At 28.2% G+C, this 27298-nt stretch overlaps 3 protein-coding genes across 4 annotated transcripts; 2 read left to right on the top strand and 1 right to left on the bottom strand.

Annotated features, from left to right (window-relative positions):
* Positions 1–632: 632 nt before the first annotated feature.
* Positions 633–4789, top strand: LOC111310837 (cysteine-rich receptor-like protein kinase 10). 2 transcript variants are annotated; one of them, XM_022910225.2, is made up of 5 exons: positions 633–1018; positions 2945–3155; positions 3268–3505; positions 3671–3821; positions 4335–4789. In XM_022910225.2, exons 1-5 carry the CDS (start codon positions 818–820, stop codon positions 4704–4706), a joined length of 1173 nt encoding a protein of 390 aa, XP_022765960.1. In that variant the 5' UTR covers positions 633–817; the 3' UTR covers positions 4707–4789. The 2 variants fall into 2 exon arrangements, with proteins under 2 accessions (XP_022765960.1, XP_089621929.1); XM_089765803.1 differs by having other exon boundaries at positions 904–1018; positions 2931–3155.
* Positions 4790–11179: 6390 nt separating this feature from the next.
* On the top strand, positions 11180–15779 carry LOC111316905 (uncharacterized). Its single transcript, XM_089765802.1, has 7 exons — positions 11180–11225; positions 11924–12019; positions 13712–13796; positions 14568–14592; positions 14672–14755; positions 14871–14901; positions 14998–15779. Exons 2-7 carry the CDS (start codon positions 11936–11938, stop codon positions 15106–15108), a joined length of 420 nt encoding a protein of 139 aa, XP_089621928.1. The 5' UTR covers positions 11180–11225; positions 11924–11935; the 3' UTR covers positions 15109–15779.
* Positions 15780–15998: 219 nt separating this feature from the next.
* Positions 15999–18136, bottom strand: LOC111316897 (small ribosomal subunit protein eS7-like). The gene is made up of 6 exons (XM_022919135.2): positions 17979–18136; positions 17438–17521; positions 17266–17339; positions 17055–17178; positions 16519–16701; positions 15999–16312 (listed from the first exon to the last, which is right to left on the bottom strand). The coding sequence occupies exons 2-6, from the start codon at positions 17510–17512 to the stop codon at positions 16193–16195; spliced, it is 576 nt and encodes a 191-aa protein (XP_022774870.1). The 5' UTR covers positions 17513–17521; positions 17979–18136; the 3' UTR covers positions 15999–16192.
* Between the last annotated feature and the right edge of the window lie 9162 nt (positions 18137–27298).

Raw genomic sequence — 27298 nt, 5'->3', positions numbered from 1 at the left:
TTATACTTTTCACTCAATTTAATGACGTACGACGTGCCTACCTGAAAGCATAATTTAAATAGTGTTAATAATTGTGTGATTTATTTATAACATGTTCAATTCCGCGCCCCATTTCTCAATATAACTTTTATATGTGTAATTATAATCTTATGGAGCCAAAAATTTTACAAAGGGCCAAATAGCAAATATATATATATATGAATATAAATGTACATATGCTAATATTGCACATGTATATTTACACACTGAAATATATATAATTATAAAAAAAACAAAATTTTAAATTATTTTCTTGGAATATATAATAAGAATTTTGTCTTAATCAAATATCATATAAAAAGTTTGGGTATTAATTTCATTTTTTATTTTATGGTAATTATAAATTCTAGTATAAGAAAATAAAAAAAGGCACACATACTTAAAAATGGGCTTAAAGATAAAAATATAGAGAACAGCACAACAAAAAACGGGAAAGAGAGTATAGACCGAAACAGAGACCCGAATTGAAGATTGCAAATCCCGCCGCTGATTTAAAAAAAAAAAAAAAATGCGAACATCATTTTCTCTCTGTTTTGGACGACAAAAAATTCAAACATTATTTAGTAATTTGTAACAAAACGACAAGTCAAACCTAAAATTTCTTGCTTGTCGATTTCGTTCCAATTAAACCAAGTCAATTCTCGTACCAGAACAACAACCCAGCAAACTTTCCTTTCTCTTCCTTTCTTAATCTTCTTCTTCATGCTTACTCGTCCTCGTTGTACAGCCCAACCTTGATTACGACCCTCGGTATTCATTGGGGCCGGCCCACTCCTTCATGGGATTCTTCGCTAAACTCTTTGCTTGCATCGAGAAACGCCTCAAAGCCTCACGAAGTGGCTCCACCAGGGAAGACGGAGCGGACGAGGGCTCCGACACTCACGGCCTTTTCTTCGAACTTCGTGCGCTCCAAATTGCTACTAACTATTTCTCTGAACTTAATCGCCTCGGTCATGGTGGCTTTGGTCCCGTCTACAAGGTACGTTTCTGTTTATCTCAATTTTGCCTCTTTTGGCTAGTCTAGTGAATTGTTTTTTCTTTTGCTATTTATTTATGGTGGTTTCTAATAGGGAAATTTTGTCTGCTGAATATTTCACTTTAAAACTTTTGCTTTTTTGTGCAATTTTTTTTTAAAAAAAATTTTAAGCTCTTGAATATCTGATGAACAAATATTCTTAGGTTATTGCTTGTGAAAAAGCAATAAATAATTACAATCTGAACAATTTTAGTTTCTTTTGTTTGTCGCTTTGGTTTTTTACTTCTTCAAAAGTAAAAGAAAATGATAGAAAACAATGTCATAATTGATTAAATATAATAATAAACTAAAATACAAAAAATATCATGCTTTTTTGTTCTCCAAAAAGTTAAAATTGTAGCTTTTAATTCTTCTAAAAATTTATTTGCTTTTGGATCCGACCGACTACCTTAGTGTTTTAGAACAAATAAAATAATATTATCTTTTTAGAACAAATAAAATAATATTATCTAAGGCATGGATCAAAAGCGTTTCATGATCCAGTTACACTTGTTAGTCGTTAGGATCAGGATCCTATAGGCCAAGTTTCTTTGCTATAAAATTACCAACACCAAACATTTTTAAATAGAGGACCTATCCCACCACATTTTTGTAAGAGCACTTAATGGCGTGGAGAATATATGGGGAATGAAATTGAACATACAAGGACAAGGATGGCTGTGGAGGAATGAAAATGAGTCGCGAGACAAAGCCTGTCTATAGAGTGCCAAACATACGTCAAAGGCTCATTAATCATAAAAAAATTGTGCTCAAAATTGCAGTGAGTTGTCGTTGGTTAGAATTACCATAATGACAAAAGGCTGTTACTAGCTTTCTCTGAATCTGGGATTTGAGAATTTGTTTGTTTAAGAAAGACATAGTCTGATACTCTGATTATCTATATGCAACAAAGTTTTTAATTGTGAAAGAGAGCTTTTTAAGGAGCTTCATGTGGGCCTTAATCTAAACTGCTATCACCTGGTGTCTAACTCGGACAAAATCTCATGTGTCACCAGCCCAGCTTTAAACTTCTCATAATGGAAAATTTAATCAGGCATCTGCCTCTCTTATGACATTCCAATGAATACTGAGAAATCAATTATATTTTTCCATGTCTATGTGAAGATTGAAATTTGGACCTAGTAGGAAGAATGCAATCTTTATGCAACATTTACTTGGTGGGGTCTTTGTATTAGGATCTAGAATACAATGAAACTAAAGATGCCATTCTCAGGAAAAATTAGAGAGAGCAAATTTGTGATTCTGTAGTCCACTGAAGATGTTAATCTTAAGTATGCTACTTCTTCCATCTATTGTCTTTTATTCATTTTATCTAATGGTGCCATTCTAACGAGAAGAACAATAGATCTGGGTAGAAAAGAGGAGTATGGATTTGTTTAGAAACAAGCAAAAAGGACAATATCTGGAAACTGATGGTCTGGTAATAACAATTTTTCCATTAGAAGAGATGTTTGGAAGAGTCCATTGCCCCTAGTGTATGCTGATACACTGACATACATGCTATATTGCTGTGTCTGGAAGCTCTATGCTATAATGCCACCTTTGTTGGTTTCCCGTTATCTTACCTATTAAAAGTCTTGTGATGTCAATCCAACAATGTCACCTAAACCATCAACAGACTGTTGTTATATGTATGTATGTGTGTGTGTGTGTGTATATATATATATATATATATATATGTAAAGAAATTAACTTTAGTTAACCCTACCCTAATGCCTCTATCCTAATGATGCCTTTGGTCAAAGGCTTTAGTTTTTATATTTGGTTAGCATTATATGCTATCTTATTGTTTTGCTTGGGTTAAGAAGGAATGGTTGGTGAGCAGAGACTCTTGTGAAATTATTGCTCATTGCAGCTTATATCCTACAGGGTTTGATGCCAAATGGTCAAGAAATAGCAGTCAAGAAGCTTTCACTGGATTCGAGACAGGGACTGAAACAATTCACTAATGAGGTGAAACTTTTATTGAAAACCCAGCACAAGAACTTAGTGATGTTGTTGGGGTGCTGTGCAGAAGGACCTGAGAAGATGCTTGTTTATGAATATTTGCCAAATAAAAGCCTTGATTACTTTCTCTTTGGTAAGAACCCCTTTATATGTGGCATTCACTTCTGTTGCTATGAAAATTTACATGCTCAAACTTATCAGCTCTTTGGTTAATTAAGACTCATAATTGCAATTAAACTTCTTAGATAAGAATAAGTCTTCTTCCTTGGATTGGACAACACGATTTAAGATAGTCACAGGCATTGCAAGAGGTCTTCTCTACCTGCATGAAGAGGCACCTGAAAGGATCATACATATAGACATTAAAGCCAGTAATATATTGTTGGATCAGCAATTAAACCCAAAAATCTCGGATTTTGGCTTGGCAAGGCTCTTCCCTGGAGATGACACTCATGTAAATACATTCAGGATTTCTGGAACTCAGTGAGTAGTTTCTTTGCTTCTATTCCCATCTTATTCTTATGTAATTGTAATTGCAGCTTAAGTAGCTTAAGTGTACTAGGCTCATTTTCTTTCAAGTTTTATAGGGGTCAGTTTTGTTGTTAGCTAAGAAAGATAAAAATAAGTAAACCCTTTCATTGCCTGCAGTGGTTACATGGCCCCCGAATATGCCATGCATGGATATTTGTCTGTGAAGACTGATGTTTTCAGCTATGGAGTTTTGGTCTTGGAGATAGTAAGTGGGAGAAAAAACCATGATAGCTGTCTTGGTTCAGAGAAGGCAGATCTCTTGAGCTATGTAAGTTAAATACCCTTATATTATGGATAATTTTGATTTATAGTATATCCACCTAATTCTTTTCTTTATCCTGCTAGAGGTCTCTACTTGAACTTCTATTCCTTATATAAGTTTTTTTCATTTTTTTTTCTAATGTCAATAATCTTTCATAAATCACAACACATTCTGTACCCCTCGGTCATTGGTGGTGCCACCAGTGTCTTACACAATGTTTTGCTGCTTTGATCTGCTACTTCATCGGTAATCCTTATTGGATAGATATGCCACAACTATCTGGCATCTGATATTTTTCTAGTCTTCTAAACCTTTCACATCTTTAGTAGAAGCTCTTGTTGTTGGAATTCAGAAAGCTAAAAACTTATATCGATTTATTTAGTGGTGAGATAAAATCTGATATGAAGTGCTGTAAAATTGAATACACCTTAGAAGTGCTGTAAAAAGTTGCTATGCTAAGAAGAGATAAAGTACATGTGATAAGTCTAATCCTGACTGTTTTCTCGCTTTGTTATACAGTCATGGCTGCTCTTTCAAGGAGGAAAGTCATTGGATTTAGTTGATCCATCCCTTGAGAAGTACAATCGCGATGAGGCAGCAATGTGCATTCAGCTGGGTTTGTTATGTTGTCAACAGACTGTTGCTGAGAGGCCTGACATGAACTCTGTTCATCTCATGCTTTCAAGTGATTCATTTACTTTGCCAAGGCCAGGTAAACCTGCAATTCAAGGCCGCGTAGGACGGTGGACAACAACTTCTACTTCTGCTTTTACTAGTACTAATGCCAATAGCACGAACACTGGTGTCACAAAGGCTTCGGGAGGCAGTAGTTTTGTTGAGGATTATTCTAGAAATTCCATATCATATTCTTCTATTGATGAGGGTAGATGAGCTACTTGTAGTATAGTTGTGATCTCATGTAAAACATTATTTTTATATGATTTAATGTTAATATCATCTTATTTGTTTGGTGATGCTAAATTTCTAGTTGAGGTAGCGGAGAGAAAAGAAGGGAAATTTATTCTTTATTTTTATTTTCTACAGAATTGTTTTTATTTTTTAGTTTTTATTTTCTAAAAAATATATTTGATAAACAAAAATAAAATTTATTTTCTACAAATGCAAAAATAAATAAATAAATAAAATATTAAATGATATTACTATTAATGATATCTAATTACAAATATAATATATATTTATTAATTAATGATATTAAATAATGTTCAAATATGATAACTTATAAAATACAAAGAAAAAAATGTACATGTCTTGTTTTTATAATTAAAAACATTTTTTTTCATATTTCAATCTATTTTTATTTTTGTTTTTTAAAATTTATTTTCATTTTTAATTATTAAATACGTTTTCATTCATATTTTTTATATTTTTAAAAAATAAAAAATAATAATTCTATTTTCTTAAATCAAACAACGGAATGGGTGGATGTTGTTTTTTATTTTGTTGCTAAGTGGAATGCGTGGAAATTGTATTGATTGTTTTCTTGTTGGTTATGTCGTAAGATAGAGAAACTCAACAATTTAAATTTATTCAATTGAGATCAAAATGATTCAGTTTGAATATCATGTCATGAATCTTATTAATTTAAAAATTTTAATAAAAATAATTTAAATTTTTATTTAAAATAATTCAATTCAATTCATATCATACGTTGAATTAGGATAAAAGATCTTAAATAAAATTAAAAAAAAAAAAATTCAACTCGATTGAAAAATCCTATTATGGACGCTGCTTAAAATTGGAGATGCCCTAGTTTTCTTTCTTGCATTCTACGAATGTAGCAGGATTGGGACTTTGATTTTGATTTTGATTTCTCATTTCTCTTTCACTTTATTTAATTCATTAATTAGTGAAAAGAAGATTTGAACGGGAAGGGGCCTCCTGATTGGTGTTTCTAGTTGTAGACCAACCCGTTTGCCTGCCGGCCGCCCAAACAGAGCTGTGACTATCCTGTCCACAAACATCCCTACCTTCTCCTTCAACTTCAACTTTCGTTTTCTTTATTTTTTTATCAAAAAAAAAAAATAACTTCGAGAATTTTGAGGAGAGTTCCATCTTCAATGTTCAAACTTACAAGTCAAGAGTCAAGACAGGAAATCTCCGACAGGCACCTATTCCGCTAATTATTGCACATAGAGTCATGCAACCTTTTAACTTAATTCATAGGAACTTTTATTATAAATTAAAATTTTTTTAATATTATAAGATTATTGAATAATAATTATTAGATATAAAGAATTAATATAAATTATTAAATTTTTTAATTCTAAAAATAGTTAATTATCTGTTAACCTATTAATTTGATTTTAATTAATTACATTAAATATTATTTATTAAATAAAATAAAAAAATTTAATAAATAAATATAATTTATTTAAAATTTCTAAAAAAAAGGTAAGATAGTATAATATTTTAAAATATTTAATTAAAAATTTATTAACGTAAAAAGATAAAAATTATCTTAAAATTGATATTATTTTATATAAAATATGTTAAAAGTGTCGTAACACTCTAAAAAAAATTATGATAATTCTAAACGTAATAAAAGTAAGAACAAACTTGAAAATATATTATTATAATATAAATAATTAAGTTAACAAACGTAAAAAAATTATTACTTTAAACCTAAGGAATAATTCTAAACCAATAAATAAATATTAACATAAAAATATAAAAATAATCGTAAAATTAATGTCATTTAATATAAAATGAGTTAAAAGTATTGTAACACTCTAATAAAGAGTTGTGATAGTTATAAATATAATGAAAAATAACAACATACATAAAAAGATTCTATTGTAACAAAAATAATTAAGTTGGTAATGTAAAAGAAATATTATTACAAGTAAAAAAATAATTTTAAATCAAAAAATAAAAGTTAATGCAAAAAAGTGAGAATAATGATAAACTTAGTATTATTTAACATAAAATAATTACAAGTATCGTTATATCTTAATAAAACATTGTGATAATTTTAAACGTACAGAAAAATAATAAGTATAAAAAATATTATTAAAATGTAAATAATTAAAATAGTAATGTAAAAACTTAGTATTATAAATAAAAAAATAATCCTACCCAAAACATAAGTGTTAACGGAAAAAGATAAAAATATCATAAAATTGATTTTTTTTTTTACGTAAAATTGTTATAAGTGTCATAACACCTTTAAGAAAAAGTTATAATAATCCTAAATATAATGAAAGGTAACAACAAGCGTAAAAATATATTATTATAACGTAAATAATTAAGTTGATAACATAAAAATTATTATTGTAAATAAAAATAGTTTTACTAAAAAAGTGTTAACATTAGAAAGTGAGAATGATTGTAAAATTGAAATCATTTGACGTAAAGTGATATAGAAGTGTCGTAATGTAAAAAAGTAAAAAATAGTTATAAAATTAGTATCGCTTAGCATAAAATAGAATTAAAATTATAGAAACACGTTAACAAAGAGTTGTGATAAATTTAAATATAATAAGAAAAAGAACAAGTGTAAAAAAATATTATTGTAACATAAATAATATTTTCGGTAACGTAAAAGAATTATTATTACAAATAATCAATAATTCTAAACCAAAAAATAAGTGTTAATAAAAAAAAAAGATAAGAGTAATCGTAAAATTGATATTATTTAGTGTAAAATTGTTAGAAGTATCATAACATCTTTAAGAAAAAAGTTGTAATATTTCTAAATGTAATGAAAAGTAACAACAGGAGTAAAAAGATATTATTAAAATATAAATAATTAAGTTGATAATATAAAAAACTACTATTATAAATAAAAAATAATGTAAAATAAAAAATTAAGAGTTAATGTAAAATGGTGAGAATAATCATAAAATTAGTATTATTTAATGTACAATAATTAGAAATATCAGTTCACCTTCAAAAAATTATAATAATTCTAAATGTAATGAAAAGTAACAATAAACATAAAAAAAATTATTGAAACATAATAAATTGGCAATGTAAAAAAACTAATATTATATATAAAAAAATAATTCAATAAAAAATAAGTGTTAATGAGAAAAATGTGAGAATAATTGTAAAATCAGTATCATTTGACATAAAATATATTAAAAGTGTTGTAACACCTTACGAAAATCTTGTGATAATTCTAAATATAGTAAAAGCTAAGAACAAGCGTAAAAGATTTTATTATAACATAAATATAAGTTGACAACATAAAAAATTATTATTATAAATAAAAAATAATTTTGAATAACAAAATGCATGTTAAAATAGTAAGAATAATTAAAAATTTGAAATTATTTGGTGTAAAATAAGTTATAATGTTGTAACATAAAAAGATAAGAATAGTTATAAAATTAGTGTCATTTAGAGTAAATTGGATTAGAGAATATAGTAACACCTTAACAAAAAATTGTAATAATTCTAAATGTAATAAAAAGTAAGAACAAGTATATTATTGTAACATAAATAATATTTTTAGCAACATAAAATAATTATTATTACAAATAAATAATAATTTTAAACCAAAAAATAAGTGTTAATATGAAAAATGTGAAAGTAATTATAAAATTGATATCATTTGACGTAAAATGGTTAGAAGTGTTATAACACCTTTAAAAAAAAGTTATGATAATCCTAAGCATGATGAAATGAAAGAACAAGTGTAAAAAAAATTATTATAATTAAGTTGGTAATGCAAAAAAATTATTATTACAAATAAAAAATAAAAGTTAACATAAAATAGTGAGAATAATCGTAAAATATATACTATTTTACGTAAAATGGTTAAAAGTATTATTATACCTGCAAAAAAAATTATAATAATTCTAAACGTAATGAAAAATAATAAAAAATATAAAAAGATATTATTAAAATGTAATAAATTTGAAACGTAAAAAAATTAGTATTATAAATAAAAATAATTCTAAATAAAAAATAATGTTAAAGTAAAAAACTGAAAAATAATAGTAAAATTGATATAATTTGACGTAAAATATGTTTTAAGTGTTATAATATTTAAGAAAAATTTGTGCCATTTCTAAGTATAATAAAATGTAAGAACAAACGTAATAGATTTTATTATAACGTAAATAATTAAATTGATAATATAAAAATTATTATTATAAATAAAAAATAATTTTAAACCTAAAAATAAGTGTTAATATAAAAAAAGTGAGAATAATCATAAAATTGGTATAATTTAATATAAAATGTGTTAAAAGAATCGTAATGTAAAAATGTAAGAAAATTCATAAAATTAGAATCATTTAGTATAAAATAGGTTAGAATTATCGTAACACTTTAAAAAAAAGTTGTGATAATTTTAAATGTAATGAAATATAAGAACAAGCTTAAAAAATATTATTTTAATATAAATAATTAAGTTGATAACATAAAAATTATTATTATAAATAAAAAAATTTAATAAAAAATAAATGTTTATGTAAAAATGTGAGAATAATCTTAAATTTTGTATCATTAGGCGTAAAAGTATATAAGAAGTGTTATAACACTTTAAGAAAAAAGTTGTGATAATTCTAAATACAATAAAAGATAAGAATAAGTGTAAAAATATATTATTACAATGTAAATAATTAAATTGGTAACATTAAAATTATTATTATAAATAAAAAGTAATTCCAAATAAAAAAAAGTGTTAACATAAAAAGTAAAAAAAGTAAAAATAATCATAAAATTGTTATCATTTGACATTGTAATACCTTAAGAAAAAATTATGATAATTCTAAACAAAACAAAAATAAGAACAAACATAGCAAAAAATTAAAGTATATAATTAATTTGAAAATGTAAAAGAATTTATATTTTTAAATTAAAAGATTCTAAGTAAAAAATTTGTTAACCTAAAAGGGTAAAAATAATCATAAAATTTATATAGTTAGATGTAAAATGAGTTTGAAAATTTTTATTCTTGAGAAAAGTTTTAATAATTATAAATGTAATCATAAAAAAGTATTAAAAATATATTATTAAACATAATTAATTAAGTTAATTTCGTAAAATAAATTGATATTATAAAATTATAAAATTATTATTATTTATTTGTTAAATTAATAGATTAAATAAAATTATGTATACTTTTTTTTAATATTTACTTGTTAACCTATTTTTCTTTAGAAAAATTATATTATTCTTATAATTTATTATGATATATTATTAAATATCATAATATCTCATGATTTTAGAATAAAATTGATATATTGCGACCTTACTATAGGCCAACCCCTTAATTCATTGCTTAAATCATCTAAATCTAAATATTATGTTTATTTTTTAACCTTTTCTTATTTTTTTATATTTAAAATTATTAAAAATTTCAACACCCTATTAACAAATTACATAATTATTGATACTTTTATTCTATTTTCATATAATGCCTTTTTACAAGATTTTCGAAAACAAAAAAGTATACAATTAACACTAAATAGATGATATAAAACAAAGACCACTTTCTGTATTTGGGCGATTGTGAAGAATTTAAATTTCATTACCAAGATGTTGACATGTATGAATTTATTAATTAATTTTTTAATTTATATGAATACATTTGATCAAGATGTTTCTCAACTCTTTAACTGCTGTGGCAGAATTTAAAAGCTTGATGTTAATGCATAAAGTACTTTTTTTTTTTTTAAATATAATTATAATAATTTGATTTAATAATAAATTTATTAAGCATGAGTTTTTTATTATAAAAATTACGTTGTTTCTGCAACCCACATTTAAAAAACAAATGCTTCCTCTTTTTGAAGATTACTTGTATAACCTTTTCTTTTGGGATCACTGGGAAACGTAAATAAAGAAGAAGAGAAAAGAAAACTTTTGAACGGTATTTCCACTCTCGGTCTTCTACAACATTTCTGAAACAAAAACTTGGAACATTACAAAGCAAATTTGGTTCAAACTGGCGACCAACCAACCTTCTTTGAGTAGAGAAGATCAAGAAACAAAAAGACAGAACCCCCCAAACTCTCTCCTTTTTCTTTCTCTGAACAATAAATCCAATTTGGAAAGTGTTTGCAGTTGTTGGGTCATTCTCATTTCTCAGTAACAAAGAGATGATGAAACTGAAACCCAACTGGAACTCAAAAATTGCTGCAACCATGAGCAAGCAGTCTTTCTTGTCACTGTCCCTGTCTGCACTGTTGTTATACTAGCGGTACATCTCTCTTTCCTTTTCTCTTTCTTCTTTTACTTGTTTACCAAATCTATGCCACTTTCCTTTTCTTTTTTTTTTCCATATCTGATAAAAAAATGCCAATGGTTTTTCTTTTTTTTTTTTGGGGGGGGGGGGGGAGATAGTTTGTTTGTTTTTTTTCTTTTTTTGGGAAATGGGGAGGTGAGAAAGGGCTTTGTTTTAAATCGTGGAAGTTTTTGGTTCTTTGGAGTAAAGTGGTTAGTACTTTTCTAAAACCATATGCATATTTATTTATAGTGCATTGAAATTTTGCATGTACATTTTGTTGAAAGGAAAGCCTGCTTCTCGTTGCTCAAGATCACTGCTCTCTCTAGTAATTGGATTCAATCTGAGCTTATCAACAAGTTATAACTGTAGGTTTAAGGGATATAAAATTAGATTTCACTTATAAAATTAGATTTCACTTTTGGCTGAAAAGGCATTTGGGAAAAATAAATGCTGTGCTGTCTGTTTGGAAGCTTTCCTGTGGTGCATGCCTCTACATATCAATTCTCCAAGAACAATTTATTGATTTTAGTGTATGGTGCTACTGATTTAGTAATTTTAGTACAAGCTATAGACAATGGTTCATCCTGTTTCAAATTGTGCTAAAGTTTAGCCAATTTTGATGTGGAATCGATTCATTAAAGTTTGTTGATGTTAAGATAAAAGTGTCAAGCCTACTGAAATTTTTTAAAAATTAATTTTACTTAAAATTCAGTCATTTAGAAAGCAGATTTATTATTTGATTGCAGATTTATAATATGCTGAACTTTTTTTTAAAAATATTATGCTGATTAGAAGTCTTGTTATATGCTATCAATTTCTAGGCATGTTGTACTTTGATGTTTTTCTGCTCCGTGTGCATTGTGCAATGTTTCTGCTTTGTGGTTTAAATCTTTATTTATATTTGTAGCTGTGGAGGACAATGATTCTGACACCTTTCAAGCTTGTGACTGTATTTCTTCATGAGGCAAGCCATGCTTTTGCTTGTAAACTCACATGTGGTCATGTAAGTATTTCTTTGCGTTCACACATGCTATCTTTTGAAATTCATAATAATTTTTTAAAAATGTTAGAAAAATGCTTTGGTTAGCAATGCTCACTTTTAATGTATTAATCCTTCACTATGATGACATGGTCTCTCAGTAATTAGCATTTTCCTGTACATTATTGTTAGATGTTGATTGTGCATTGGCTTTATTTTGCCCAGTGTAAAGCAATATTGTCATCCAGTCTTAATGTTGAATTTCTGTTTTTTAGTGGAGAAATTACTCACTGAACCTTGTTAATAAATCGTTGTGCAAGGGGGGGGGGGGGGGGATGATAGACATGAGATGCCAATTTGACGAAAACAATGTTGTTTCCCCAAAATTCTTGATCATATTTTATGCTAATCAAAGTTTTTTTGGCCTTTGTATCTCTTTTTGTTAAATAATGGGCAATCTTAATTCTTTTCATGTTCAAGCAACATCATTTGCATGTGGCTATGGGATTACTATCTTAATTTTATCAGTAACTCTTTATGAAATATATCTAGTTCTATGAAGAACTTGTTGACATTGTCTGCTTACATATTGCTTGGTAAAATTATCCATATACAGTCAGAAAACCACCGGGGAGTCAGACATACTCTTCACACTTCAGGGCTAGTGTCTCTGAAGTTTCATCTCTTTGAGCAGTCTATATGAAAATATACAGCTCACAAGTTTATTGGTAGAGATACTCAACTTTATTTAGTAAAAGTAGAATTTACTCCATGAATATATTGCCCACTCTAGTCATTTATGCATCGAAGTAACACATCTACAGATATGTACTTGACTCGCATTTTTCAGACTAGGACAGTTTTTTTTTTTTTTTGTAGCCAAGGCAATCGTCTGATGGTACCCAAACCTTACTGCTAAAGATGAGGTTCTAGCTTCAATTCCCCCTCACCCAACTTAACTTTCCAAAAGAGAAAATATAAACACCCTTAACTGTCAAAAAGGAAAAGACAAAGCAAAAAAGAAGCATCTTGGCACCAATGTTTACGTTAACCATGTATGTCCTTCAAGGATCAAAGCCTTGTGGATATAAAACGAAATGGCCTTATGCAAATTAAGTTTGAAACTCGGTATAATCAACTTTGAGTGTATATTATTCACAATTCACAATTTTGCAATTAAAGAGTGATTTTAGAAATGAGAAGAAAAGTTTAATCTATATCATATTTGGATTTTGGGCCAAAACATCAAATAAAGTGCTTGCAGTAAGCTAGTAATCATGTAAAATAAATCATTAAATTTCTCAATTAATTAAATGAAGGGCATAAGGGTAGGAGATAGAGATGAATTTCACTCACATAGAGGAAAAGTTTCATTCTTGTTTTCATGTAATGGTTTGATTTGATAGGACAGGTAATTCTTTTTGTCTTTCCAAACACAGGATTAGTAAAATGGTTAGGGGTCCTTGCATCTGTGAATCACACCATAATGCCTATGCATAGGATCAATGAATGACAAAATATTAGGTCGGTCAGTTCCATTTTTATGTGTAACCATGGTGCTGCCTGGGCAACTTATTTGGCTTACTGCGTGATGCTGTCCGATTGGTGCATCTTGGAAGGGTCAAATTCCAAGTAATGCAGTGCTTTGTTGATTGCATAACCTTGAAATGTTGTCTGTTATGTGTAATCCAATTTCTAAGGGGATGAAATATGCAGGTGGAAGGGATCCAGGTTCATGCAGATGGTGGTGGAACCACAAAGACACGTGGTGGAATATACTGGTTAATCTTGCTGGCCGGATGTAACTTCTTTATTCCTTAACTGCTTGCATACAAAACAGATAAAGGCACATATGTACAGACACATGCTCACATAGATGCATAATTATGTCAACATTACGTTCCAATTACAGCCTTTTTGAATTGTCTTTTTCATCCATGTATTAATATGTTCATGCATGCTATCATAGATATAAAATTTAAAACATTGGATTCACTATCGGTTAACTCTTTGTGAGTTTGCCTGCATTGTTACCAGAATTAATGTTTGTTGTTACGCTTCAGATCTTGGTTCATCTTTTTGGGGAATGGTTTTGATACTAGCATCGACAAATCTTCTGACTGCAAGAATTGCTGCAGGATGTTTTATCTTTGCTCTATTTGTTGTACTCTGTGTAGCTAAGAACGTGAGTATTGATGAATACCTAGGATGGCTTTTCTTTTTTTTTTTTTTTATATTTCATTGGTAGATCATAGATGCTAGATTGCATTTGCAAGGTTATTTGGAACTTAGTTTGGTTCTTTTGGAATATGAATGCAAAAATTGAAGGAATAAAAGGGAACCAAAACCACATTGAATGTAAGATATAGAGATATTAGCACAAAGCCCTGAAATAAGACATACTCTTTTCAGTCTATAACAAAATAGTCATATTCTTGCAATTAAAAATAAAAATAATAGCTTTTCATAAACATTTGGCTTGCTTTTACATTTAACTGCATCAACATGCATTGTCACTACTATTATTCTATGTTTGTATGGCTCTTGATTATCTTTTAAGTTGTTTTGGCAGTGGACACTAAGAGGACTTTGTATTGGTATGTCTTTTGATAGCTTGAATAAATTTGACTGATATACCATGTGAGTAACATTAATCCCTATGTATTGAGATGTCAGGCTTTGTTCTTTTCCTTGGTGTGGTTTGGGTTCTTCAAGAAACAACAAAGATTTGTATACTTCGGTACATTATTCTGTTTATTGGTAAATGGATGTCTTGTTCTCTTTCTGAACTTTTTTTCTGAAATTTGACTATCATGCCCAGTTTTTTTATCCCCTTTTTAGTGTGAGCAGACTAAAGTGCTATTCCTTACTGCAGGTGTAATGAACAAGCTTGTTTTCAGTCTATGGTATGGTTTTGGAGCAAGAAACATTGAATCTGGTGATTTACATACATGTCTGTTTTGTAGTTACTGATTCTTTACATTGTATACCTGATGATACAGATATATATGATGACTTCATATCTCACTAGAGTTAACTCTAGTGATGCCGAAAAATTCACAGAAGTGTGTCCTTGTCATTGCAATGGCGTTGGTTGGGTTGTCATCTGGTGAAAATATTGAAGTTTATAGAGTAATTAATGATAAATATATGCATGAAGATTACTTTATCTCCTTGTTTGTTAAGATTTGACCAGCAAGGCTGTTGAATCTTAGGTTGTGTTGTCTCCTGAATTAAAAAAAATAATAAAATTCTTTATGGCAGGGGTTTGATATCATTCTTATTTCTTTGTGGAGCAATGTATCTTGGTCTTGTAATACTGTCTTGAGGTAAACATGCTTCCATAGTCTCGGTTAGTTCAATTAGCGTTTCATCCTCTTTATGCATGATTTTATAATTTATAGACAACTTAAATGTCTACATGCTTCATCAGATGCTGACTTTCTTACCATATGTCTCCCATATTTGTGTAAGAAGCTTTACTTATTGAATCATTCACTTTCTGAATAGTTAAGACCATCTCCATTTTGGTCAGGGGATGTTTCTATGTTTCTTTTTTTTTTTTTTTTTGCCCCTATTTGTTTACTTTTCTGGCATAGAAGATTCATGCCCAAAATGAGATCAAAAGTGAAGAAACAAGGCAAACTGATTTTTTTTTTTTTCACATTGGCGTTTTGGTATCAATGAATACATCATCATTCAAATTTTTTTAAACAAATAAATTTCAATGACTGCAGCCTGCACTCTAATTTATAATCCCAAGAGCTTCCCATGCCTTAAATATGGCATTATGAAGAGAACTAAGCCCCTAACCAATAAAGCAAAATGGAATTATTGAAATAAGTCTTCAAAACCTGGAATCGGACCTGCTTTCTGATCTGCTTATTGCATGGAGCAATGAATTGTTCTATTCAAAAACAGAACCCACGTCGATTGTTTGTTGGAACCTTGATCTTGTAAACCTAATCTTTACTTCAATAACAATAAGGAGGCGAGAAATAAATTTGCCAACTGATAAAAACCTTTTAAAACTCATAATCCTACACCACTAAATGCATACCACACAAAGAAGTTGAATCCACCATGGCACTTAACTGTTTAGCACCTCATAAATGTCAAAATTTTAATTGCCCCAAACAGTAATTTTCGGGGAAAAAGACCAGAAACAAAGTGTCACAACACTTAAAAAGGAATTCTCTATGCCTCTGTAACGGGGAACTCAAACACAACATCCTTTCCGGCAAGCTTTCGGTAAACTGCAGAAAAGGTCTCGAGCTTATATTCAGTGTTGTTTCGTTCCTTGGGGTCCAAAAAGACCTGCCAAACAAGGGTGGCAAAGAATGAATCAACATTAGCCTTTAAAAAATTAAAGATCCATGAAAGATGACAACAATCATTATTAACAGGAACGATTGAACCCAATATATAAAAAATTTCTCAAGATCACAGGTCTTCAACTCATCACTTGAGACTTTTTCATCAACATTTTGCAACCTAATAATTATATGACAGCAAGGTTCTACCTTCATTATCTTTGATCCATCAATTCTATATCTAGTGCGCTTCCCAACAATCTCAGCAGGTAAGACAATATCTTCTAGCACTGCCTCATGTACAGCAGTCAATGTGCGGCTGCGTGGCCTCTGAACAGCAGAACCTTTCTTTGGAGGCCTCAATATCCTCCGGGTGGCAATAAGAATCACATCCTATCATATATGTATAAACTAAGTTAAAACTTAAAATCAAGAACATGCGCATATCAATCAAACCACTTAATAACCATCACTATAAGTACAAAATAGAAATTTATGTAAAACATTAAAGCTAGATCATGCAAAAGAGTTCACAAAGACATCAATTTATGAATAAAACAATAAACATGATTATTTCTCTTGTTTCTTGTGTAACTTAAATGTATCAGAGTCTGGAAAGAGCAATTCAACCGACGATAGCATCTTATGCAACGCATGCGAATTAGAATTGTTACTGAATTTTGTATTTAAATGGTAGTGCACTTAAAATAAATTGTAAACTAAAAGACCTAATCAACTTTTCTCACCTTGCCACTGAACTTCTTTTCAAGTTCCCTCACAAGCTTAACATGAACCTTGCGAAAAGCTTTCCTCAATCTGTAGGGGACATGGATAACAACTGCTTTTCGGCTGCCAGAAACATCAATTTGGCTGCATTTGAACAAATTTATATTAATCATTTGATGGAAAAATACATAAATGATTTACAATTAATGCATCCCAATGAATCATTCTTACACAGCTGAATTAATGTAGAGATCTTTGAGGTCACTTTTCAAATCCTGGTTGGTATTCTCCAAATCAAAGAATGCCTGATACAAACATAAGTGCAAACGTAATGAAATCATATCCAGTATTACACCCTTTCAGAATCTTTTCAAGTGCAACAAACATTATAACATTTTAAAACCTGGGCAACTGACTCCTCGAATTCTGTTGGTTCAGCATCCTTATCTTTGTGGATCTTCTTCATTGATGTATACATCTTCAAGATCTGCATTGTGGGATCAATAAAAATTTGAAAAGGAATTTTCAAACAAGAAACTGTAATTACAAATCAGATTGAACTAGAGCTTCGACCACGTATTTACTGTCCATACGCAAAAATTTGCATACATAAACTTCAAAATTTAGTGTTTTTAACACATTTTACAGCAAAACGAGAAATACAAAATGAGAAAAAAGATTCATACAAAACCCAGCCGCACTACAGAGCTCTTATTAGCTCAGTAAATAATGAATGCTTATGAATAGATAACGATGAAGAAACCTAAAACTCATAGCCGAAAGTCCAGTAACGAAATTAAATTATTAAATATAAGCATACAAATCAGGTTATAATATAAAGTGAAAAGAAAAGCCCTATCACTCTCCTTGGTTATAGGAGAAAACTTAATAGAAACAACATAAGTAGAGAAGAAAACAAAAATAAAGAGAAATATGTTCATTACATTTTCTTTTTCAGCACTTTCTAGGAAACCAGGCAGGTGGTAGGAAAATGAAAAGGGGCACCCGAGAGAAGCGAGAGATGAAGAGATGAGAGAAGAAAGAGTAAATGGCCCTCTCTGTCCAGTCTTCGGCGGATCGGAGAAAACCCGTAGGGTTTTTAGCTAAGTTTAATTTTTATAGGAAATATTGAAGCCCACGAATTCTCAGTTTACGCGTGGACGGCAGTGATCGAATTGGGAGATTAGGAGTTGGGCCGTGTTTTGAATAATATGGTTTATATGGGTATTAGAATTCTGAAATTAGGTCACGTATCAAGTTTAGGTTCGGATTGATCGTGGGCCCTCGATTTTAGATGTCAATTTTTTTTTTTAATATTGATATCTTATCCCTTCGGCCCGCCATATTTTTTAACTAAAAGTTTTTTTTTTTAAATTTTAATTGAATTATTAACATAAAATTATGTAGCAGATTTTTCATCTTAATATTAATAGCTACAATTTTTTTTCAAAAGTAATATATTTCAATTTACACACCTTATATCTACAAAGTGTCTAATACAAATTATGATATACTAAATTTAACATAAATTATTTCAAATTATATACAAATAAAAATAATGATTCTAATTTAAGTTTTGGTCTCTCAAATTTAACAGTAAAATTTAAATATATATATATATTTATGGATAAAAAGTGTTGGGAAGGATTTTGGAAAAGATGGTGTGGACAAGAGTTATTGGCATGAAGCCTTGTTGAAAGTGAGGTAGAGTCGCCATTGGTGTGGAAATGCACCCAAAAAAAAAAATGTTGGATTTGTATCGATCGAGATAAGGATAGTATCACGCCTCCCATTTGAGTTCTAGTTTAACCCATAGCGAGTCTTGATCCAAAGATGGTAAATTACAATTAAGAAAGTTAGGTTTCATGGCTATGACATGGTTTAAGGTTAATCTGTTGTTGGTAGTTGGAAAAGCTTAGCTTGCAGGAAAGAAATTACAATAAAGGAGTGAGAACAAAAGAAGCTCAAGAATGCTCTGATTTGTTTTGGACACTTGAGAATTCATCAAAAAGTATCATATATATATACATATCAATAATTAAGCTCCATATATATGATACTTTTTGATGAATTCTCAACAATTCATGCATGGTTGGAAACGGATAGTTGGAAAATTGTATGACAATTGCTATGATTAGCTAGGGTTGCAAAAATCCACATGAAAGTCATGCACAAACTATACCCAATGACTGATGTGTTAATTTGCTGACCACATCATTATCGATTGCTTTGGATTTTATGTGTGTGTATGTTTATATATATATATATATATATATTAAAACTTTGATGCAAAAAAAAAATCCTGAAATGGAATCATCGGACGAGGTCATCAATTTCTACAATAAGTTGTAAAACTATCCCCTTCGAAACTATGGTTTTTGATAACCCTATGTCCCGACCTGATATTGAAATATCAGCCATCAATATCAAGCATAAAGCTAAAAAGAGAGAGAGTGAGAGTTTGATGTCGATATAAAGCAAAAAGTATAATATTTAAACTTGTATCTATTCAAAAATAAGTGAAAAATTTAAATCCATAATAATATAATCTCAAATAGAGTTGATGTGACTTCGGCCCATTTGTACAAATGCCTTAATGTTCACCTTTGCAAAGTACCAACAATGTTATTTAAATTGAACTTTTCTTGGTTGTTTGTGAGAGACAGTAATCAAACAATATCTTTTAAATTAGATATATTTCATTTGATTATATAAATAAGTAGTTTTGAATTAATAAAGATTGATTTTGGCTACTATCCAATATTGAAATATTTATTACACTATCACTATTTTAAAAGAAATTATATAATTTTATAAATAATTAATTTTTTTCAAACTTTATTGAATTTGAACCTTACTATCAAGTACATGAGTACGCTTATACATGATCTTAATACAAGCTATACGTTCAAGTTTGTATATAATACAAGCTAAGCTCAAGTTTCTTTTTTAAATCTTATGTAAATTAAGTTTGAGCTTAGATAGAACTAGGTTAATTGTATATAATAAGTTAATTTTGAATTTCTCAAAACTAGGTTCAACTTGACTCATATTGCATCCTATATGTATCATTAAAAATTAGGTTTTGATTTCCTCCAAAAGAATTAAAAAAAAAAGAAGTTTCCTTTCATAATCAAGCAATAATCTATAATTTTTAACATTTACATACATATTTGTTAAAAATTATGTTTTCATTTTGAATCAAGCCATGCATAACCCAAAATTTTTATAGTACCCTTGATGTATTATTATTTAATAAATAAGTAAATTTGTTTTAAATGTAGTTCAATTTGAAATTTATTACCAACTTTGAATTTCTTACAATTTAGTTTGGCTCAACTGGATAACAAAGTAATTATATGCATTATCATTAAAAGTTAATTAATATTTCACTTGATTTATACTTTTATTTTTTTTTTTGTTATTTCCTTTTTGAAGAATTATTATAAAATAAAAAATAACATGTAAAACAATAGTTGATTAGAAATAAAAAATAATTAAAATGTAACATCAATGAGAACACAAGTCTATATAAAAATAGTTATCATCTAAAATATTACATATTTTTAATTGTCAAAATATATCATAGGTCTATGTACTCTTCAAAATTTGAAAATTTAGTTTCTCAACTCTAATTCAAAAAAATTTAGTTATTATACTATTTTGATTTAATAATCTCAATCCAATCATTAATAGTCTCAATCCAATCATTAATAATGTTAAATTTTATCCATTAAGATAATTGACATGACTGTTGATTTGCTGAGGTGGTTGTTGACTTTGCTAACATGGTATTTTGACTGGTTGTTATTATTAATTGCTAACATGGATTAAAATGCTTGCCATATGGCTTACATAAATCCAAATCAGCATTAATAATTTATTTTATTTTTAAATATTATTTCAACTTAATATTTCCCTAATATCATTAACAAAAAAAATTAAAATTGAGAAAAAATCAAAACAAAAAATAGAAACAAAAACCATTTAACCTAAATCTTTTCATTTTTCTCATTTATTCTCATATCCCAAATCTTAAATCAACTTAACTTTAAAACAAAATCAAAATCTTGAAATTGAAAACTTAAAAGAGTTAATTGAAAATGAGAGAGGATTTGGGTTTGACTTCTCTTATAAATAAACTCTAATGAAGAAATTTTTAATTTCTCTCATTTGGAATGAAAACAAGAACAGGTGCGATGAATCATTTTTCTCATTTTCTTATCATTAAATTTTTTTGCACATTGATTGCAATCTCTTATTTTTTCTCATTGATATTTTCACAAAATTGAAAAAGAAGATTTTTGAATACTCTAGACCCTGATCACTACATTAAAGAGATTGGGTTGATAGGTTAGGGTTATATTTTTTATTAGAATTGTTTTTAAAATTTTTTTACAATTTTACATTGATTGTAGTCTTATATCTGTGTTCCTATTTAACGTAGTGATTTCTTATTATAACATGTGGATTGTCTTCTTTCACATTTTGATTAAGTTAAACTTGTCTAAAATTGTAAAGAGAGAGAGAGAGAGAAATCGATGAAAAATTACAAAAAATCCATGAATGGTAACTTTGTTTTTTAAGTTTGAATGTATATTCAACATATTGAGTTTAGGGTTTATCAAAAAAGTTAGGGGTTCAAAGAATGTTAAACCTTACACTGACAACAGATTCACATTTGTTTTATTAACTTTTATATTATGTCTGAATGTTGAATTAAAGTGTCTTTAATTTAACTTTTGTTTTAGAAACCTATGATTATGGAGGTGAGTCAGTGTACTATTATTGTAGATTAAAGGCTCTTCTAGTCACTTCAACAAGTGATGATAATCCTAGAAGGTGTTTCTTTAGCTACAGTAACTATCAGATATATCTGAATTAATCATGAATGTTGAATATTGATATTGAGTCTAAAGCATGGTCTTGAAGTTTGATTAAAAATAAGATTGTCCTTGGTATGATAATAGGTATAATTGAATTGTATGATGTATGTAGGGAAATTGGTGTTGATTTTTTGCTTGGCATGATAAACCAATTGAGGATGAACATCTAAATCTATAGATTATTAATTTAAGGGATGCCAACAGAGGTTTAAAAAGAGAGAGTCCAATATTGAAGGATGAGAACAAAGCATTAAGAAGAATGAATATCGAGTTGAAGAGTGAAAATGAATATAAAAGAATAATGTTTAACACTGATGATTTGTTTGATGAAGTTGCTGTATTGAAAGTTGAGAATGATATGTTACATACAAGATTGAAAAATGTTCTGTTAGACACAAAAATAAAAGCAAAGTAAAAAAGACTATACAAAATGGATTTGATGTTTAGTTTATTAATAGTATATTTTGTATTTGAAGTAAGTAAGGATGATATGATTAGGAATGGTATGTTAGCTCTACCGTGAGTAATTATACATGTATGAATGATATATTGTTTAATGATATGCAAACTTTTTTTTGTCATTCAAAGGTGTATATAGTATAGAATTATGATATGGTTAATGATAATATACTTACTTGCTTTTGAATTTCCTTCATGTAATACTTATTATGAATAACACAAACTATATATTATCAATTGATACCACCAAATAGAAGTTGATTGCAACCATAAAGCTATATATTTTCATTTATATTTGAAATTATAAACCATAATGTTTTCAATAAAACATTGTTGTTTACATTTACAACAAAAAATGACTAGAATATTTGGTATTATTAAACCTAGGGTTATAAAACTAGACAAGTATTTGTATCAATATCAATACATATAATTCAAGCCTGGTATAAAAAAAATGTTAAACCTTTTTTCAAAACCCAAAAATTAACTATCAAACTTGGAACTATAAACAATTAGTTGGTATCAATACCACTAAAAATGCAATGCATGCCTAGTTTGCAAAAAAAATATTAAACATGTACCCAAAAGATATACTTAATTCATTTAAAAAAATAGACTAACAAAAATCTTGGTATTCAATCTGGTTGTATAGAATCTTCATGGTAGAGCTAAACAAATTGGCCAGTTCGATTAATTTAGTTTGAAAAACTTGAAAACTGATTTAATCGACTTAGTTTAAAGATAAAATCGAACTGACAAAAAAGTAATATAAAATCGAGAAAACTGAACCGATTGAATCTTGTCAATTTTGGTCGATTTTTTTAATATAATCAATTTTGATTTCTTGTTTCTTGTATTCAACTTTCAATGTGATTCATATAGTTCATAAACACAAGCTTCACATAGTAAGTCTAAGCTTCTAATGAATAGTAAACAATACACAATACATAGTAAGTTCAAGTCTAAAAAAAATCAGTGAACAATATACAAGCTTCATAAAGTCTAAATCAATGAGTAATACATAAGCTCTAAATTAGTGACTAATACACAAGCTCTAAATCAGTGACCAATACTCAAATAAGATCTAAATATAAGCTTTACAAAGTCTAAGTTTAAGTCTCAAACAACATAAACACATACAATACATAGCAAATTAGAATCCATAAAGTCTAATTCTCAAACAACATTCAACAAGCAACAACAAACATCTTAACCCATTACAACACTTAAATTTCAAATCTCAAACATTAATATCCAATAGATATCAAGTAGTAATGAGCAGCAAGCAACAATAGGCAGCAAGCAATAGCAAATAGAAGGCAGTGAGCAGCAACACCCTTTAAAATTTCAACAATAAATAAATAAAAGCAAAGCATAATTCAATGAAAAATTATTCCATTTAAAACTATCTAAAAGAAAAAGATTTAACTGTATGGATCACATTCAACATAAGTAATGCCAACATTACCTTAATTGATCAATAAATTTTACTAATTAATTATGTGGTCCAATCTAATCTTGGATAAATCTAAAAATACATAAAAAAAAATAAAAAGTTAGCTTTAACTAAAATATTTAAAGAAATAAGCATTGAAAAATATTGATATAATAAAACAATTACTCAAATCAATCTTATCAACTTGTTTCACTTCATCTTCTAAGGTATTTGAATCAAAATCTGAAGCTTTATGTAACCAATCTTGAGCACAAATAACAGCTTGAATAAGTTTAGAAGTTAAAAAACTCTTATATATATCTAGTACACGGCCACCAATGCTAAAAGTAAATTCAAAAGCAACTGTGGATATATAAATTGCCAACACATTATGAGCTAGATGAAAAAAGATAGGAAACCTATGCATATTAAGTATACACCAAAGAAAAATATCAAAGTTCACCTTTTCCTTAACAGTATCAAGCTCTTCATTAAAATATTTATCCAACTATAATTTATTCTCTTCTCTACCTTGTTGTTTCCTAAACTTCTTAAACTTAATCATAATAGCTTGTGAGCCATATATGTCCATAGTTCCAAGTTCATTTGTGGGCGGTGGTGGTTGACTTGCATGGTTGTTATCACCAATTTGTTTAGATTGAGGTTACAATATGTTTTTATATTTATCAAATAATTTAACTATGTTTTTTTATACTTTCTTAATCATCACTAAAGTTTGATCACGAGAATACATTTTCATAAAATAAAACTCCACAAATAAAAGTGTTTTTTGAAGATTAAGAATAGAAGCAATATAAAGTAATATATTCATTTTCTCTATGTTCTCCCAATACTTGTCATACTTATCTTTCATTCTCTTAGCCATTGTACTCAACTCAACATCAACATTCAATTGCTAATCATTTTGATTGGGCACCCTTTTCCAACAAAAGTTCAATTCTATAATAAGGATTAACATTATTAAATGCCTCAAAAGCACTTTCAAAATTTTGAATTTGTTCTAACATCAAGAAAGTAGAGTTTCACCTAGTGTCAACACCTAAGCACAAGCTTTTACTTTGAATATATTTATTGACAACACACTCTTTAAACTTGGCTAATCCAAAGGGTGATTGTCTCACATATCTAATTGTCTTTTTAACACGAGCAACTAAATCAGTCAATTCTTTTAACCCATTGGTCATAATAAAGTTAACAATATGAGCAATGCATCTCAAATAAAGATATTTGCCTTCTATAATACTAGTTCTTACATTATTAAAATTTTTTCTTCAAGTAAGAAATTGCAATATCATTAGAATTAGCATCATCAACTGTGATAATGAAGACTTTATAAATCTCTCAATCATGTAAATATTTCTCAATTGCTCTACCAATAGCCTCACCTTTATGATTAAAAATGTGACAAAAGTTTAAAATCCTTTTATTAAGTTTATAATAATTGTTTACAAAATGAGTAGTAAGACACATATGATTGACTATTTATAATGAGGTCCATGTGTTAGTGATCAAAGATACTCTTATACTAGATGATTTTAAGAATTGCTTCAAAAATTTTTTTTCATCTATATAAATTTGATAGCAATCCCTAGTAGCTATCCACCATGATGGCATACAAAATTTAAGGCAAGCAATAGACATGCATCGATTAAATCTTTTAGCTTTTATAAATCTAAAAGGTAATTTGTCTATAATAATTATCTTAGCCACATCTCTCTTAATAGCATATTGATTAAACTTTCAAGTACCTAAAGATGGATCTCCTCTTAAGCTTAAAACTAATTTTGTTTGAAAAGGATCACCACTAGCATAATAAAATTTAGTACAAATAATCATGTGATTCTTTAATGTAGAGTTTTTATTTTTTTTAGGGTGAGCATAAAATTATCTATCACAATAATTGCAATTAGCTTTGAGATCACCATTATCACTAATAAATTTGGTGAAATGATCCCATAACTCTGACCATGTGTTAGGTAATTTTCTTTTCAATTTTGTGCTCACAACTTCACTTTTTGTTCTATGTGTGTCTTTTTCATCTTGAGGGATTGATTGAGTATCTATTTGTGTAGTTTCTTTATCACTTGTCTTCAACAAAAGAATAATAAAATGTAAGTAAGTTTTAAGAGTAAACACAGCTTATACACACTGAAAAAATAATAAAATAAATGCCAATCAAATATGCATTACATGTTAAAAATAAATGCAAATCAAATAATAAAATAAATGTCCAATCAAAAAATAAATAAATAATAAATAATAATATCATTATGTAAATTATTAAACAAAAGATCCAATCAAAAATGCATTACATGCTAAAAATGAAATGAGATATACATATTAAAGTATACAAAAAAAAAAACTGTACAAGAAAATTTTGGATTGTTGGTACATGAATAAAATAAATGTCAATTGGTGCAAAATATTATTAATACATGTCAATCGGTGTAGAATATTATTATGAAGTTTTGTAATTTTTAAGTCCTTCTCACCAGAGTAACAATCTTATAAATACATGAATAAAGACAGGTTATAAATATTATGCTTTCATAACTACCTAAACAATAAATAGTCATATAAAAAAAATGCATTGGATATATGCAAATACATTACAACAGAGTGCTGGTTGAGTTGAAAATGATAAGATGGATATATGCAAATGCAAGAAAAAGAAATAAATTCATTCAAAAGAAAAATGGATCTAAGCAATCAAAGTCTACATGAAAGGAATGATCTTACATCATTAGGTCATTTGCAATGCAGGAGTAGGAGACACCAAGTGGTCGGTTAATTGATAGAGAGACTAAAATCATGTCAATACTATTAGTCAAGAAAAGAAAATTTTCTACTCAAATAAAAAGAATATGGGCTAGAGTTTGCATAGTAGAGGGAAAAGATTCTGTGGTTGCTTAATGGGATTAAAAGTTTAATCACTTAAATTTATCCATTAATAATTTCTTCTTTTAAACAATGGAAATGAGCTTTCAATGTATAATATTTAACATAGAAAATTTGAACCTAGTTTGTGGTAATAATTTTAATGTATAATCAACGAAGAAGAATTTTATTGCAACAAAGTTTGATTAATTTATAGTAAAACAAAATTAGTTTATGGTATTCAAGGGCATTATGCATAAACAATTTACATCATTAATTGTAGAAGCTATGAATTTATAGAAAGCACACTCAATGTATATGTCTACAAGGAAGAAAAAAGACCCATATTACATACCCCAGTTCTCAAGGGTATTTATGCCTTTGAAGGATGGTTCATGAGGCAGTTAGAAACCAATAAAATATTTGTCACCAAAAACCTAAGAGAAGCCCACTTGTTTTACTCACCTTTTAGTTCCAAAATGTTAAAAAAACCTTATATGTGCTTGATTCCCACAATCATAAGAACTTAGATTCTTTTAAAGCACAACTAAATAGATTGCAAATGGATTGTTTAATAGAAGTATCA

The sequence above is a fragment of the Durio zibethinus genome, chromosome 9 (assembly GCF_047325235.1).
Source record: "Durio zibethinus cultivar Kanyao isolate XHJ-2024 chromosome 9, ASM4732523v1, whole genome shotgun sequence".
Lineage (NCBI taxonomy): Eukaryota > Viridiplantae > Streptophyta > Magnoliopsida > Malvales > Malvaceae > Durio > Durio zibethinus.
This window is presented reverse-complemented; position numbering and strand designations above follow the sequence as displayed.